Source organism: Gouania willdenowi, chromosome 6 (genome assembly GCF_900634775.1).
Source record: "Gouania willdenowi chromosome 6, fGouWil2.1, whole genome shotgun sequence".
Taxonomy (NCBI): Eukaryota; Metazoa; Chordata; class Actinopteri; order Blenniiformes; family Gobiesocidae; genus Gouania; species Gouania willdenowi.
Genome location: NC_041049.1, coordinates 50,367,012 through 50,382,473, shown reverse-complemented (window position 1 = coordinate 50,382,473; position 15,462 = coordinate 50,367,012). Strand labels below are relative to the sequence as shown.

Genomic DNA, 15,462 nt, shown 5'->3' with positions numbered 1-15,462 from the left:
AATTATAAATGAGGAGTGCTGTGCCCAATGCCACTCTTCATTCGCACACTGAAGGTGAATATTTTTTACTCAGATCAAGGCATAGTGTAAGCCTAGTGAATTAAAGATTATATGCTCCGAAAAAAAAAGGTAAAAGGTTAAAATTGACGTTTTGAAAGTTGGTTTTAATCTCCACTGTAAACACTCTTATTGACAATGTCGGAAAAGTTTTGCGCATTGCATTGTGGGATGTGAAGTCTAGTAGACGGATGCAAAGACGTGTTTTTACTTCATTATTAATGTGATTTATTTTGTTTCTTCAGCAGACAAAGAGCACAGTGGTTTGCTTGACACCATTTCTGTTCTGATTTGTTCCCAGTTTTCCCAGTGATATCACCTCACGCCGCGAGACATTCATTTTCGGCTGGATTTGGATCTTTCTGTGAAAGGCCAAAAATAAACATTTGCCATTAATTTGTAGCAACACTCAGTCCGTGAAAACACCAGAAACGTGTGCTGGGAAAACACTTTGGCAGAGTAAGAAATCACAGCAAGTTCATTTTGTCTGCTTTTTTGAATAATATGTTAATGTTTGATTTATTCAGACAACTCTTTCAAGAAATGTACAGGTACTTTGAAATGCATTTTGATCTCCTGACATGGAGATCAAAGTAAACAGGATTACTATTGCAACAATACAACATCAGTAGGGTAAAACTAACCGAGCACAACAGGAAATTTTCAAGTCTGCAATATCAGACCAAACAACAAAAAAAAACAAAAAAAAATCCCATCATGGGCTTGGACGATGCCAAAATAAATGGGACAGAAGGAAACAAACACAAACACTGGATCAAAAAAGCCATTGACATCAAAAAGTGGAGCTTAAATATATCAACAGAGATGAGCGAACATTTTTACTCTCCCACACCTGGGGCACTCTTCTCCAGAGACCATCAGCTACAGGGGACATGGCCAGCCTGACAGAATTTTCAAGTTGGCCACGCCCGGAAAGGACTCATAAGGACACATCAAAGCAATCAGCAGAAACATGTCAGGAGATCAAAGTAATTTTTCCTAAAAAAAAAGTTGTCTGAATAAATGAAACCTTAACAAATCAGAGTAAGAATGACATAACAACCCTTCTAATCATCCGTATACGGCAGTGGTTCTCAAACGTTTTTGGTCCAAATACCCCATTCTATTATTTTTTTAAGTATCCCCTTTATCTGACTACAACATTTTGCTCTGAATTTTATTTAATAAAAACAACAACTATAGAGCATAATGATGGAATGAATCAATGATAACACACATTTTAAAGAATCCCATTGTAAATAAGTGAAATGAAACAGTATTTAGTGTCTCCTGAATAGATTTATTTCTATAGTTTCATCATTTACTGTCATCTCCGTCCTATTGTGAGATCAAGACGGACACTTGTATTTTCAGTTCATGTTCTAATAAAGACCATTTCATCATCATTATTATGATTATCATTTTAACTAAAAATAAATATTTAAAAATCCCATATTTTTAATGCTTTTGTTTGTTAATTTTCCACTTTCTCTCAATCTCAGGTACCCCCTGTAGTGCCATCGCGTACCCCTAAGTGGTAAATTGCTACATTTTACACATTTTTTCCTTCAAATAAATTATTTTCAATTCATTGGTTTACAAGGCCTACACTATGTCTTTATCTGATTTAAAAAATATCATCTCCAGCTACTTTAACCCTTTCTCTGCATTTCCATTGTGTCTTTAATGAGGAAAATGAAGTTTGAGGGAGATGAAACACAACTGGAATATAAAAGACAAAGGAAAACAGATGAAGGTGCAGAAGGAAACGACACAAATGAAAGATGAGGATGAGTTTGAAATAAATAATTCATTTATTAATCATTCAGAGAGTAAAAAGAACAGGCACTTTACATGATTGTTTTTGCATCCAGAGCCCAGATGAGAGGCTCATTTCTATCCATTCATCAAGAAGCTGAGTGTCAATGCTGAACAAATGAGGATCATCATCTCGCTTTGCCAATAGAGCAAGTGAAGTCCAACTCAAATGCTGTTCAACAGATCATAGCTTTAGGGGCAGGGAAACTTAATAATGGATGAAGGATTTTTTTTTAACCTTTTGATGCATTTTCAGGCAGGACAGTATAGTCCTGTCAGTCATCACTCAGTCTGTGGTGAGACACACTTTTAATGTGCCTGTGGTGGATAATTCTATAAAGAGTCACCACAGACAAGCTCATTAACTAAAATACTGGTTGTATTGTATTTAACATGAGGTTTTAAGAGAAAAACCCGACAATGTAAAATTAAAAAAATATAATTTTCAATGTCTGAAAATGTAATGACACAAACATCAAAAAAACTTCTCTAATCAGACTTTGGGTGCAAAAAAAAGTTTGCCTCACTACAACACGAAACAAGCTACATCAAATGTACTTTTTTTTTTTTGTTCTCATGAAAGAAACATTCATGAACATTCATGAATGATGTTGAGGCCACACTTCATCATCTTTGAATTTGGTAACAAAGATTGAAAGCTGTTTTAAACATTTCACACTCTAACGTCAGAATAACTGATGTCCCAATACTAGTCAGATGCCCTGGAGGGAATTTTGAGTCAGTTATAGAGGCAGGGACAGTGTATTGAATTGCCCAGGCATTTTATAAGCCTGTCTGTGACAGAGAGACTCATAAACAGTGATGATGGGCGGGGGGAAGACCCCATAGAAAGAGGTGTGAGAGTGACAACGGCTAAGCCACTCGCACATTTGGGTCGTCCATCTTTGTAAAACGCATGAAAAAAAAAGAAAAAACCCACCTCGGCCATAATTTCAAAAACTAACACAATCAGATCATTCCTTTGCTCCGAGTTAACATTGAATCAAAAAAATCGTTCATCTTTTTTGACATGATAGTCGGGCTATCAATGCATACACATTTAGAAATGCCCCGCCGGCAGCACATGGGGCCAGATATTGAATCTTGATCCTATTAGATCTCAACGCGCTTATGAGACCATCAACCATGCAGTTTTATTACACTGTTTATACACGCGGGCTTGTGTCATCAGCACTAAGGTGGCTTACATCAAGAGCTCAAGGAGGTGAGTAATAAATCTGATTAAAGGTTTTGATGACTGATTCTTCTGCTTCATCAAAGCTTTTCTCTATCTTTTGGTTTTGCTTCACTTTCTGGGTTTGAGATGATTTCAAATGTCATCAAAGCACTAAATAACATTTTTCAGTGTTTACTGACATTTATTTCAGTGACAGAATGATTAGTTCTTTATTACATCGAAAACCAGGGGATAAATCAATTAAAAAGTTACTCACAGACTCACAGCTATTATTGTGGCCCATCTTTTGCAAGAGTGTTTGTCTGAAGAGACGTAGATTCTTTTATTAATTTTAAATGATATTATTTTCATATCTTAACATTTACTTTGTAATGTTGCTCAAGGCTTTCTCCCAACTTTTTTTTGTCAATCATTTATCATATATCACTTCTGCCTTACTGCTTTACACTTTTGATTTATAGTTTCATCATCAAATATCATCAATCTCTTCCTATTACAGCTAAATATAATAAATTGTTACTAATTACATGCTTTATTTTTACTTTATTTATTATTACCTCTGCAGAGGAATAGTACTATTTTCACTTGGGTTAATTTTATTTGTTTATCTGTTTGCAGGATTATGTTATATGTAACATATTTTGACAACATTTTAAGTGCTGAGTTTGGACATATGCCCTAACTAACAATGTATGTTGAATAATTTAGAAGCTCTACTAAAATAATGAGCGATTTTTCTCCCTTTTTAGGTGGTAAAGTCATTTTCTAGTATATCTAAACTACTGGTTAATCTCTAGACTAGTCTTTTTCAATCTAGTCTAGAGATTGAAAATGCTCCCCTTTAATTCAAAACGTGTATTCTTTAAAAAAAAAAACTTACTGGGGCCGACAAACATAACCTATGTTTGATCTATATCAAAAATACCATTTATTCATAAATTATTTAGAATATATTGATTAAATACTGATTTTTAAATATTTTTCTTCAATAAAGATGGCATTGTTAAGTATGTTGGTAATTTTTTGAAATTTGTTCCGCATTAAAACAGAAAAATTACATTATATTCCTGTTAACATACTAAACTATATCCTTGCTCCGAGAACAACTCTAAGTTATCTCTCTTCCTGGAATGGGATGACTGACATCCGAGTACAACACAGCAGGGTTTTGATGAACAAACTTTATGACAAATGCTATCCCTAAATGTAACCTTTAGCCTCGGGAGAGTCTTAAAGACACAGGAAGCAATAAGAACACTTCTCAACAGTTTTTACCGCAAATCCAATCTACAGCTCTACATGCAGTAAACACTGAAGTACACTACGTGGACACATTCAAGTTGAATTGGAAAAAAACAGAAATTGACACAGTGAAGTGAAATGAAAAACAAAAAAAAAAAAACACACATTGAGAGGTTTAAACAAGTGCACGGTGGGATATAAAATATATTTGACGTATTAAAAGTAAGGCTTAAAGTGAAAGTGACTTGTGATGTTGGAGGATCAACATGGGAAGGATTGAAGACAACAGAAAGGAGCAATTGAGAAAAAGCCATATAGAAAGTGCATGCATCTCCAGGGATATTTACAGTGTTTCCATGAATCATAAATTAAGACACACAATTCCTCCTCCATGTAAAGATCTTTGTTTCATGTGTCTACCAACCCCCCATGGAGGAAAAACATCCAGGCACAACCCGAGAGATCAATACAGCTACAAAATGTAGTTGTGTGTGTGTGTGTGTGTGTACGTGCCTGAGTAGAAATGTGTGCGTAAACAGATTTCACAGTGGAAAATCTTGGTTGAAAACAAAACAAGACAAAGATGTTACAGACAGAAAGAAAACACACAATAGTAGCTTTAAAGTGTGAACAAAAACACATTTTATACACAAAGAATGAATAGAAATGGTGACGAGGTTGGGATCAATTATAATTGTAATTGCATAATTGGTAATTAATTGCAATTTTGTGGTAATTATAATTGTAACAGCTAACAGATATAATTGTTCAGATAAATGACTTTCTATATATCTGTCATGAACATTCTACAAAAACTGTCATTTACATTTTAATTAAAAGCAAACCGGGGGGAATCATTACACAAAAATATTATTACCAATATTTTCATTGCTTAAGAGGCCTAACAAGGTAACCAAGAGATGAAAAACAAATCGGATGATAGATAATATATTTTTTTGTGGATTTTACAGTGGATTTAAGAAACTGACCCGTTGCTAACAGAAAGCTAACACAAGAGAAAGGATCAATTTCATGGGGTTATTTATTAAAGGCTCAGTAATTGTGATTAATTGCAATTGAACTTAAGGAGTAACTAAACCCCAAAACCTGCTGAATAAAAATGTATTTGGGTATGAAGTAGTGCTGATGATTGATCCTGGTCCAACTCTCAACATTTTAGTCAAACAATTTCAATTTGGCATATTTTGTTGTAAAATGTCAAAGTAACTGCCCTCTATGGGATGAAACCCAGCTATTATAACTGATTTTTGCTATTGGCTAAGAACAAGATCATGTGACATTTTGGGACCATCTTGCGTCACAAATAAACACATTTTATAAAAACTAGCACCTGTGGACTCTACAATCTGTGGTGAGTAGGTTGGATTGAGAGAAGAGTGAATAAAGAGCTACACTGAGTAATGAGTAGCTAGTTAGCATAGCATAGATTGTTTATTGGAGATTTTATTGTATAGACTGGGGCGTGTCTTAACTGTTCAAGGAGCCCCGCCCACAATCAAGGCATTTTTTGAATTTTTCTCCTAGTGGCAGGTCAGGAGAAAGCAGGGCTTTAGTTACTCTTTAAGTAATTGAGAATATAATAATAATAATAATTGTAATTGGAACAAACATCAACGTAATCGTAATTGAGTTGTAATTGAGCATGGAAAATTGAAGACGTAATTGTAATTACAAAAATTTAATTGTAATTGACCCCAGCCCTGGATGGTGACATTATGAGTTACCAGAGATAGAACATAACATAGTCGACATAGCTACCTAAAAAGGCCATGACACAGATGCTGATGGCGAACATGGAGCTGAGGCTGAGGCTGTTGCTGTTCTCGTTGTGGAACATGGCGAGTGTCACCTCACAGTGCCGTCCTCTGTAACCCTCGCTGCACTGACATGAGTAGCGGGACGGGGAGTGGGGCACGCAGGTGCCATGGCGACAAGGTCGGCTGGCACACAGCGTGTAGATGCACACTTTGCCCAGAGAGCTCTCTTTGGTCATGTGGCCTGAGGGGCACCTGAGCAGAGAAAACACAGAAGTGTAAAGCATAAGAGAAGAGAGACACGCATGAGAAGCTGTCAGATAAAAATAACACGGTGGAGTTATGAACCTAAGCTGACAGAGTGAAAACAAATCCCTGAAGAGTCCCAGTTTTTGTAGTAGATTTGAAGATATGCTCATTGAGGGATACATGGCCTTAAAAGCCACCGAAAAACTAAAGGAATAGAAAAAAACGAAAGGAAACCTAGGATTGGCTATGCAGCCCTAGATTCTCACAATATAATACATCCCTTGAATATATATCACCTCAGTCCCCAGTGTCTAGCAGCAGTTGCAACCTGAGGTATAGAGGGGCAATCACAGAATATGAATGGGAGCTCTCACACAGGATCCAGAGTTGAAATCACAGGCAGAAAATTCAGTCATCCTGCAGAGTCTAAAGCGGTGATGCACACTGTTCTCTCAGGTTAACACACCATTAGAGCCTCAGTGAAACAGTGAGCTGTGAAGTGGTGAGGAACACAGCAGATTCTTCATTGTAGATAAGGGAAATACTTTTCTTCCGTTTGTAACACAGGTCACGACATTTGACTCATACACTAATAATAACGGGCCTTCTTTTTTTTTATTTATGCTTTTTTATCTTGTTTTTGCAATATCGTTCCATTACAACTACAAGAATCACACTTACAGCCTCTTTTGTTTACGAACAAACATACAATCACATTTCCATTCCCTTCAAACATTGAACTGGTTCAAAAACAGTAATACATCAAAAAATAAATTCCCAAATGATTAAAAATAAATATCTAAACGCACACCCAAGCAAAAACAGCAAAAAAACAAAACAAAAAAAAGACACATTATAGAACGTTGTTTTATGTCTTAAGCGCTTCCCACATCCATCTCCCACCCATCCTTGGGTGGGAGATGGTCAACATAATCGAGTAGCGGCCTCCAGTGAGTGTAAAGCGTATCAGATAAGCCCCTGAGTGCGACTTTAATTTTTACTAATTTAAGCAGGGTCAAAACATCATGAAGCCAAACGTTAAATAAAGGTGGTTGAGAGAATTTCTTTTTCGGGTGATTAGGGATACAAAGGCTATTACATTGTTTTGCATCGCTGTAGTGACCAAACCAAGTGGGGTTCAGCCAAAAATAGCTGTATGAGGGGATGGTTGAATTTGTAGACCTAAAATGTCAAAGATTGCTTTGAAAAAAGATGTCCAATAGACATCTGCGGTAGTTTGGGACGTGTCCAGAACATGTGTGTAAAGATAATGGGCATTCTTTAACCCCCCTATTATCCTTGGGGTCAATTTGACCCCATTAAACGTTTATGCTTCATATTTCTTGTATTTTCGGAATTCGATCGGTACAATTGATGAAGCATAAAATTATCATGATGATATTTTTAAAGTGCTGAACACATATTGCACGCATTGGTGTTACTCTGGGGGCCAAGTTGTGTAAAACTTGCCTGTGTGTCAGCTTACATCCCCATTGACCTGATGGTGGAGATGGTATCATCACCACAACCAATAGGGTTAATACTCCTCTTGTCATTAATGTTGTCAGTAAATTTGATAAGATTTGGATGAAAACTATTCAAGATAAATTATTCAAACTAACTAAAAGTTTGGCCTGATGGTGGCGCTAGAGAACAGGTCATGGTTTCATTATCAAAGGTTTATATACGTATGTATTCAACAAATAACCAACTGTGCCTGACACAAAAACTAGGTCAACAATTTGGAGGCAAATATCCCTGGGGTCAGAGTGACCCTAAGGTTAAAATGTATTAGTAATATTTCAGGATAATAGGAGAGTTAATGCAGATGTTATTTTTGTGCAGCATTCTTAGTTGCTTATCTTATTCCTTGTAATGAAGGCTTAATTGCTCTCTGTGTTGTTAGTTCCATGTTTTGTCAGTTTGACCTTACATTCATTTACACGCTTTTATGTAAACATGAAAATAATATCACATTTTGTATGTAGTGAGTAGTACAAAGTCTATTGACTTGATTACTTTTGATCCCAGAGGACAACGAGTTTCATGAGATGTCATGACTCATTCTCTAATGTCAAATCCAGTTAATGTCACAAAACTAGGCTTTGAATTTGAAAGTTTCTATCCTAAAAGCATAATCCTTAATCAAATAAACCTTATTTAAATCACTTTTCTTTGTTTCTGCACCATTTATTTTGTAAGCGAGGGTAAAGTGAAAAGGAAAGACGCAGCCACAGATGTTGTTTTTACTTCGCTTAAAAAGGCAAAGCTTGTTTTTTTTTCAAACTTGGACATTTATTTTTACACATTTTAACGACTTTCAACAAAAGTTGAAAGTTAAATACTAATAATCAAATAAATAATCATCAGAATCATCTAAATCAGACATCGGCAACTGAAGGCACGGGGGCCACATGTGGCCCTCGATCTAATGTTGTGCAGCCCCCAAAGCAACTGCACAAAAGGACTATGAAAGAATGCAAAATGACTCCAAGAGCACACAAAACAACAAAAACACAAATAATGACTCCAAAAACACACAACATGACAACAAAAATACACAAAAAGGCAACCAAAAAACACAAATTAATTAACAGGCTACGATAATAAAAACTTCTAATTAAAATTAAATCCAGCCCAGTAAGATGTAGTAAAGCAACCTTTTTAAAATGACTATTGGGTGTAAATCAAGGTGTGTATGACTTTGTCTGTGTGAGTGTGTGTGAGTTATGTAGGGGATAGGAGGGTGCGTCCCTGTTTTATGGCTCTTTACAGCAACTACTTTAAGAAGTTGTCTGTATTTCTTGCAGGTGATCTTGACCAAAACTTTCGGGAACACTTAACTTGAAGTTTTATATGTAAGGCTGACATCACGCTGTCATTATTATGACATGACACCTGTCATTAGCATGAATAAGGTGTCACGAAGGCTGTCTTTAAGTATCGTTTGTTACCCTAACCCCTAACCTTAACCCTAACTCTAGCTAACCCTAACCCTTCGTTACCCTAACCCCTAACCGGTTCACTATCCTAACCCCTAACCCCTAACCTAAGCCTTAACCCTAACCCTACCCCTACCTAACCCCACTAGATCCCTCCACCTAACCCAAAAAATGCCAACATAGCCCCAAAGGTGTCATAGTTTAGTGAACAACACTTAAAGACAGCCTTCATGACACCTTATTTATGCTAATGACAGCATAATGTCAGCCTTATGTATAAGATTTCCAATTAAGTGCAACCAAACTCTCATGTAACCAACCAGCAGTCGTGACACATTATCTTTTGTCTGGATCTGTTTCCCCTGTGTTTAAACCTTGGAGAGAAAATTGCTAATTGGTAGTTTTGTTTTTTAGCTGACAAAAATTAAAAAGCGCTGTACAAGTCTCAGTGACCTACATTAAAAAAGTATTTTTTCATTTGAAAGTAGGTGGTTTATTTATGCAGCACCAGCTGCTGTGAATAAATAGCAAGTGTTTAGGTTTTGACATCATTTGTTATGGCAATTTGCAAGTTGAGGGTGGCCATTACTATTGTGAAACAAGTAGGTTTGAGTTGTGTATGCGCCATCTGGATGTAAATGTATACAGAGCTTCTCTCTGACTCGGTGAGGCCTCATTAAATGCTGCTTTATCTATTCGGTACATTTACCACACCTGCACTCGTGATGTCTCCAGAGGTCCACGCAAACCAAGGGAGGGGAACAGTGGTGTTTCCTGCAGGCGTCTGAAGGGCAGCCGACAGAGACACCCTGGGAGGCGATAACGTGAAGTCCCTCCAAAGCCCGCTCCTGATCAGTGAGGATGGTGCGTCCGTTAACCCTCAGATCCCGCAAACAACCTGATGTAAACAAAGGAAGAAATATTTAAGTGTCAAAGACACTTCGTTCTTCAAGCAAAAATATTTCCCTGACACATTTACATAACTGGAAAGGCAATAAACTCAATTACAAAGGCATGTACATCGACACCATTATGAACAGACTCACTTTACACAGGCTAGTGAACACATATGCACGTGAACACACAAACAGCCTACGGCAAAGAATCGTGTTGCATGCTTTTCTGAATATTTTCTGTGCTCTGTTGTTCACGCATCTTGTGCAGCATGAGGCCTACACATTATTTAAATACAGATTAGTGCCATTGACTCTCTTGTTAAGACTAAGATGATTGTTATACTTTCACACGAGGAAACAGGAAGAAACTAGACGAACTGCATTTACTAAAGAAAATGCAAGTGAGGAAGTATAAATTGAACCCCTCGGAGTCAGTATAACCGCTCAGACTCGGTATAAGTTCTCGGAAACAGTATAACTCCTCAGAGTCAGTATAACTCCTGGGAGTCAGGAGAATCTCTCGGACTCAGTATAGCCTCTCGGAGTCGGTAAAAGCCTTTGCAGACAGTACAATGAATCAATCAATCAATCAATCTTTATTTGTAAAAAGCGGTTTCATACATAGAAAATGCAGCTCAAAGTGCTTTTACATGATTAAAAATACACCCACCAAAATAAGGACAATGGCACATGGCTGGGTACAGAGAATCTAGGTAAGGAGAGATCACAAGGAGCCGTCTGCACCAGGAGCAGGACACAGACCGTGGGCACAGGGCGCTGGGACAGAGCCCCCCATCCAGCTAAACAGCAGAAGCCATTCACCATCACTGAGAGCCACGACTCAGCACCACTGCAGCCACGGCCCATCACAGCCCCTAGAGGAGAGGGCTCCTTCCGAGGAAACACTGGAATAGTAATCCTAAAAGATAAACCTAAAAACGATAAAAATCACATAAAAGAACAATCCTAAGATTATGAAAACAACAATAAAGAACAATCCTAAAACTATAAAACAACATAAAAGATAACAATCCTAAAACTATAAAAACAACAAAAGGTAGCAAATAAAAACATAAAAGATAACAATCCTAAAATGAATAAATAATTAGTTAAAAGCTAAATTGAAAAGGTGGGTCTTGAGCCTTTTCTTAAAAACATGAACGTGCTCTGCAGCCCTGAGGTGCTCCGTCAGACTGTTTCACAGACGGGGGCTGTAAAACTGGAACAACGCCTCACTGTGTGTGTATGTCTTGACTGTAGGGATTACTAAGAGGCCAGCGTCGGAGGATCTCAGGACCCAGGAAAGTTCATAGGGTAGAAGTAGTTCAGTAAGGTATGAAGGCCCAAGACCATTAAGACACTTAAAAACCAGTAAGAGAATCTTACAATGAAGTATAACCCCTCAGAGTCAGAATAACCCCTTGGAGTCAGTGTAATCCCTCGGAATCAGTATAACCCCTCGGAGACAGTAGAACCCCTCAGAGTCAATATAACTTCTCGGAGACAGTATAACCTCTCAGAGTCACTATAACACCTCAGAGTTAGTATAACCCCTCAGAGTCAGTATAAGCCTCCACAGTCAGTATTACCCCTCGGAGTCAGTGTAACCCGTTGGAGTCATTATAACCCCTGGGAATAAGTATAACCCGTCGGAGTCAGTATAACCCCTAGGTCAGTATTAACCCCTCAGTGTTAGTATAACCCCTGGGAATCAGTATAAACCCTCGGAACCTATGCCGAGTGCCAACTATCTCTTAGTCAGATATTGGCAGTTCATAACATTCATTTTTTTTGTCTCACTATGGGATATACGCCTCCGCGTCATTCCTCAGAAGCCCAATCTCATTACGCCAATCCTGATTGGCTGGTGAAATGTATTCATCCGCAACGAGTAGTTTCATCTACTATAAGTAGAGTGGGCCGATGATACTACGCGATTCAAAAACCTCTTCTCATTCGGAGCTATCTTGCATCTGCAGCAGCTTAACCGTCCACTAGTGGACCCTTTTCTGGAATCCATCGCCGGATGCTGCTGTTGGATGCTTTTGCTCTCAACCACACCATGTCAACCGGTGCTTTCTTGCTCTCCATGCTCAGTGCAGCACCGCTTTGACGCCTCACCACAGCCGTTGAGCACCGACCGCTAGCACACCTGTTTTCGGCTTGGCGCACCACTTTCCTCGACGCTACACCACGGCTGTCAAGCTTGGGGCTTAACACTCCAGTTAACGACCCGGTTACAAAACCGCCCTTGTCACCCCACCACGGTCGCCAGGCACCACATGTTGGTTCTCCTGCTAGCTCAGTGGCAACCTACCACGTGCCAAGCTAGCTGCTAACTTCCTTCTGCCTGCACAACAACACAGACAAAAAGATGGAGAACAAGGCCTCTAGACCCCTCATTGTCAGCACAAGAGTTCGGACTCAGTATAACCCCTCAGAGTCAGTATAACCCCTCGGACTCAGTAAACCATGACTAACAACAGGGGTGCTGTGGTGCTGATATAATCTATATTAATAATGACATGACTGTTCCAATAGGTTTGAAGAGCACATTTTTAGTTTAATTTTGCCAATTAATCAATAACCATTAAACTTTGTACAATAATACCAGAAGAAAGCAGAAGTGTCCTTATTATCGGACTAAATTTTGGGGATGAGTTATTGGACAAAAATCTATAAATTACACTGACAACAAAAGTGACACATGGTCACTAATAAACTAAACGCTAATGTTCAGCATGTAGCACTTTGTTTTTCTTTTTTTTGTTTTTTTTTAAAAAGCTTGTCACTTATTAGTGTATTTTTCATTTCCTTACAACTTAAAAAAAATGTAATTTACACACATTTTCAGGGTCCTCCTCTTGATGTAAAAACTAAAGCCTAAACAAATACCCTAGATAGCATTTAGAATAGCCTTGTGTCGCGTGTAAGCTAGGCTAGGTTAAGTATTTATAGAAGAGGGCATTGTTGAAGGTGTCCCTGTGAGATGGTCTTGTATGAAACGCTTTTAGATTCCACACACACTGAAGGTTTTTCTTAACCTTATGTTCTCTTTCTAAATTCCCTGACTGACACCTGCTACGGTGCAGCAGTTCAGAATGGGTTCGACTCTCGTTTCAGCTTTCTGAAGAGTCAACCCATTATTGATGACACGGTCAGCTACAGCAGCACTGATCCCATCTGTCAGAGCTTTAATATTTCTCCTGAATCTTCCTCTTTTACTACCACATCTTCACCTCTTGCTCCATTGTCTCACAACACAACCTCTTCTCGACTTTTCGACATTATACCATTACCATTGTGCCTTTAACTCCCCTTCAAAGTGTACTTTTCTGATAATAACTGTACAACAAAGAGCCAATCAGCCTTTAGTTGGGGTTTATGTGGAAAATGTGTATCAGCCTCAGTGGGCTTAGGTTGAAGTGATTGCCATTTGTTTCTTGCACTGAGGGAAACAAAATCATTATAAACACAATGCTTCTAACAGACTGATGCTTGAAAACTATACATGTGTTTCTATGTTAATGTGTGAATTAGAAAAGAGTGAATTTGACATACAAATGTTGATTTGAAAATTGTTTGTAAAGAGGGGAAACAATTTGCTGATCTTTCTATGCGTGGTTTTAAATTTGACTACAAATGTAGCATTCTGTTTTCATCCGACATAGGAGTCTATTTTGATCTAGTAACTATTGATCATTCATTATTTAGCCTAATAAACAAGATTACTCAGAGAGTGCAAACCTCCACCAAGTGCCAACTATCCTCTTAGTCAGATATTGGCAGTTCTCTTTCTTAACATTTGTTTCGATGTCTCACTATGAGATATATGCTACTGATGATACTACGCCATTCAAAAACCTCTTCTCACTCGGTGCTATCTTGCGTCTAGAGCAGCTTAACAGTCCACAGGTGGACCCTTTTTTGGAATCTGTCGCCGGACGCTACTGTTGGATGCTTTTGCTCTCGACCACACAAGGTCGACCGGTGCTTCCTTGCTCTCCACACTCAGTGCAGCACCGCTTTGACACCTCACCACTGCTGTCAAACGCTGACCGCTAACACACCTGTTTTAGGCTTGGCTCACCACTTTCCACGACACTACACCACAGTTGTCAAGCTTGGGGCTTAACACTCCAGTTAACGATGCGGTTACAACATTGCCCTGGCCACCCCACCACGGTCGCCAAGTGCCACATGTTGGTTCTGCTCCCACAGATGAAAAAATGGAAGACAAGGCCCTACATACCAGGGGGCCTGGAGGCTCAGAGGCACGCCTCTGTGGATGCGGCAACAACATTTTGGGTCGAGACACACACCAGGTGTGTTCAGGGTGCTTCGAGCTGGAACATGCTCGACGGGCCCACGACGCCCCCGGCTCTTGCCGCCACTGCACCGTCTTCATGGTGAAGATCCTCCATAGACGGCTGGTACTCCAAGCCAGCCTGTCTCAACAGGACCCGTAACTTCCTCCCCACGGCACCGCCGTCATGACGGAGATGGAAACGGGAACCTGTGTGGAGCCCGCGGTGAGGCTCAGTTCCAGCTGGGGCTCCCAGCTCGACCTCGTAACTGTTCCTCCACTAGAAGAAGACATCCTAGACCTGAACTGTGTGGACGACAAAGATGTCACCCCTGAGCTCTTCATCTCAGAGGAAGACAACATTTTTGTCACTCCGGCTTGGACTGCAAAGCCCGCTGCCTCTGTTGACTCCATAGAGAGAGCTGAGGGAAGCACACCAGCTTCTCCTCTCCTCGGTTCGAACATGATAGACGTGTACAGACGCACCTCTGCTCAACTGTCGCAGCAGAGACGACCAGGTCCTGCTACGAGGGGAAGCGATTTCCCCCGCAATCAAGGGTTCGACGAGGCAACTGCTCCTTGTCTTCCAGTCCCTCGACTGTGAGACGATGGAGAACCTGGGTCTGCCCCGCATGCCTCCGGTGGAACCGCTGGTCGCAGCACACCTGCTCCCGCGACTGCTGCTGTGTCCCCCCGGAAGCCGTCTCCGGTCACTGGGTGGTGGAGGCAATTGCTTTGGCTTATATGAGTCAGGGTCTGCAGCCGCCTGTGAGCTTGCATGTACACTCCACTTTGGGTTTAGCCACATCCTGGGCCCTGTTCAGGGGAGTGTCTGTTCAGAACAATTGTGCGGCGTGAGCTGGTCGTCCCTCACTTTTGTCCGATTCTATAGGCTGATGTCTCCGCTCCGTGCGTGACACAGGAGGTTCTCCTGTCCTGATCGGAACAGTGCTTGACCTGTGGGTTAGTGTACACGTGA

At 39.7% G+C, this 15,462-nt stretch overlaps 1 protein-coding gene across 1 annotated transcript in view; it reads right to left on the bottom strand.

The window, feature by feature from the left end:
- LOC114465384 (neural-cadherin-like) overlaps positions 1-15,462 on the bottom strand; it is a 149,813-nt gene that overhangs the window by 5,110 nt on the left and 129,241 nt on the right. Inside the window, 2 exon segments of the mRNA XM_028450367.1 lie at positions 6,095-6,345; positions 9,996-10,179. Coding sequence (XP_028306168.1) covers positions 6,095-6,345; positions 9,996-10,179 — 435 coding nt within the window.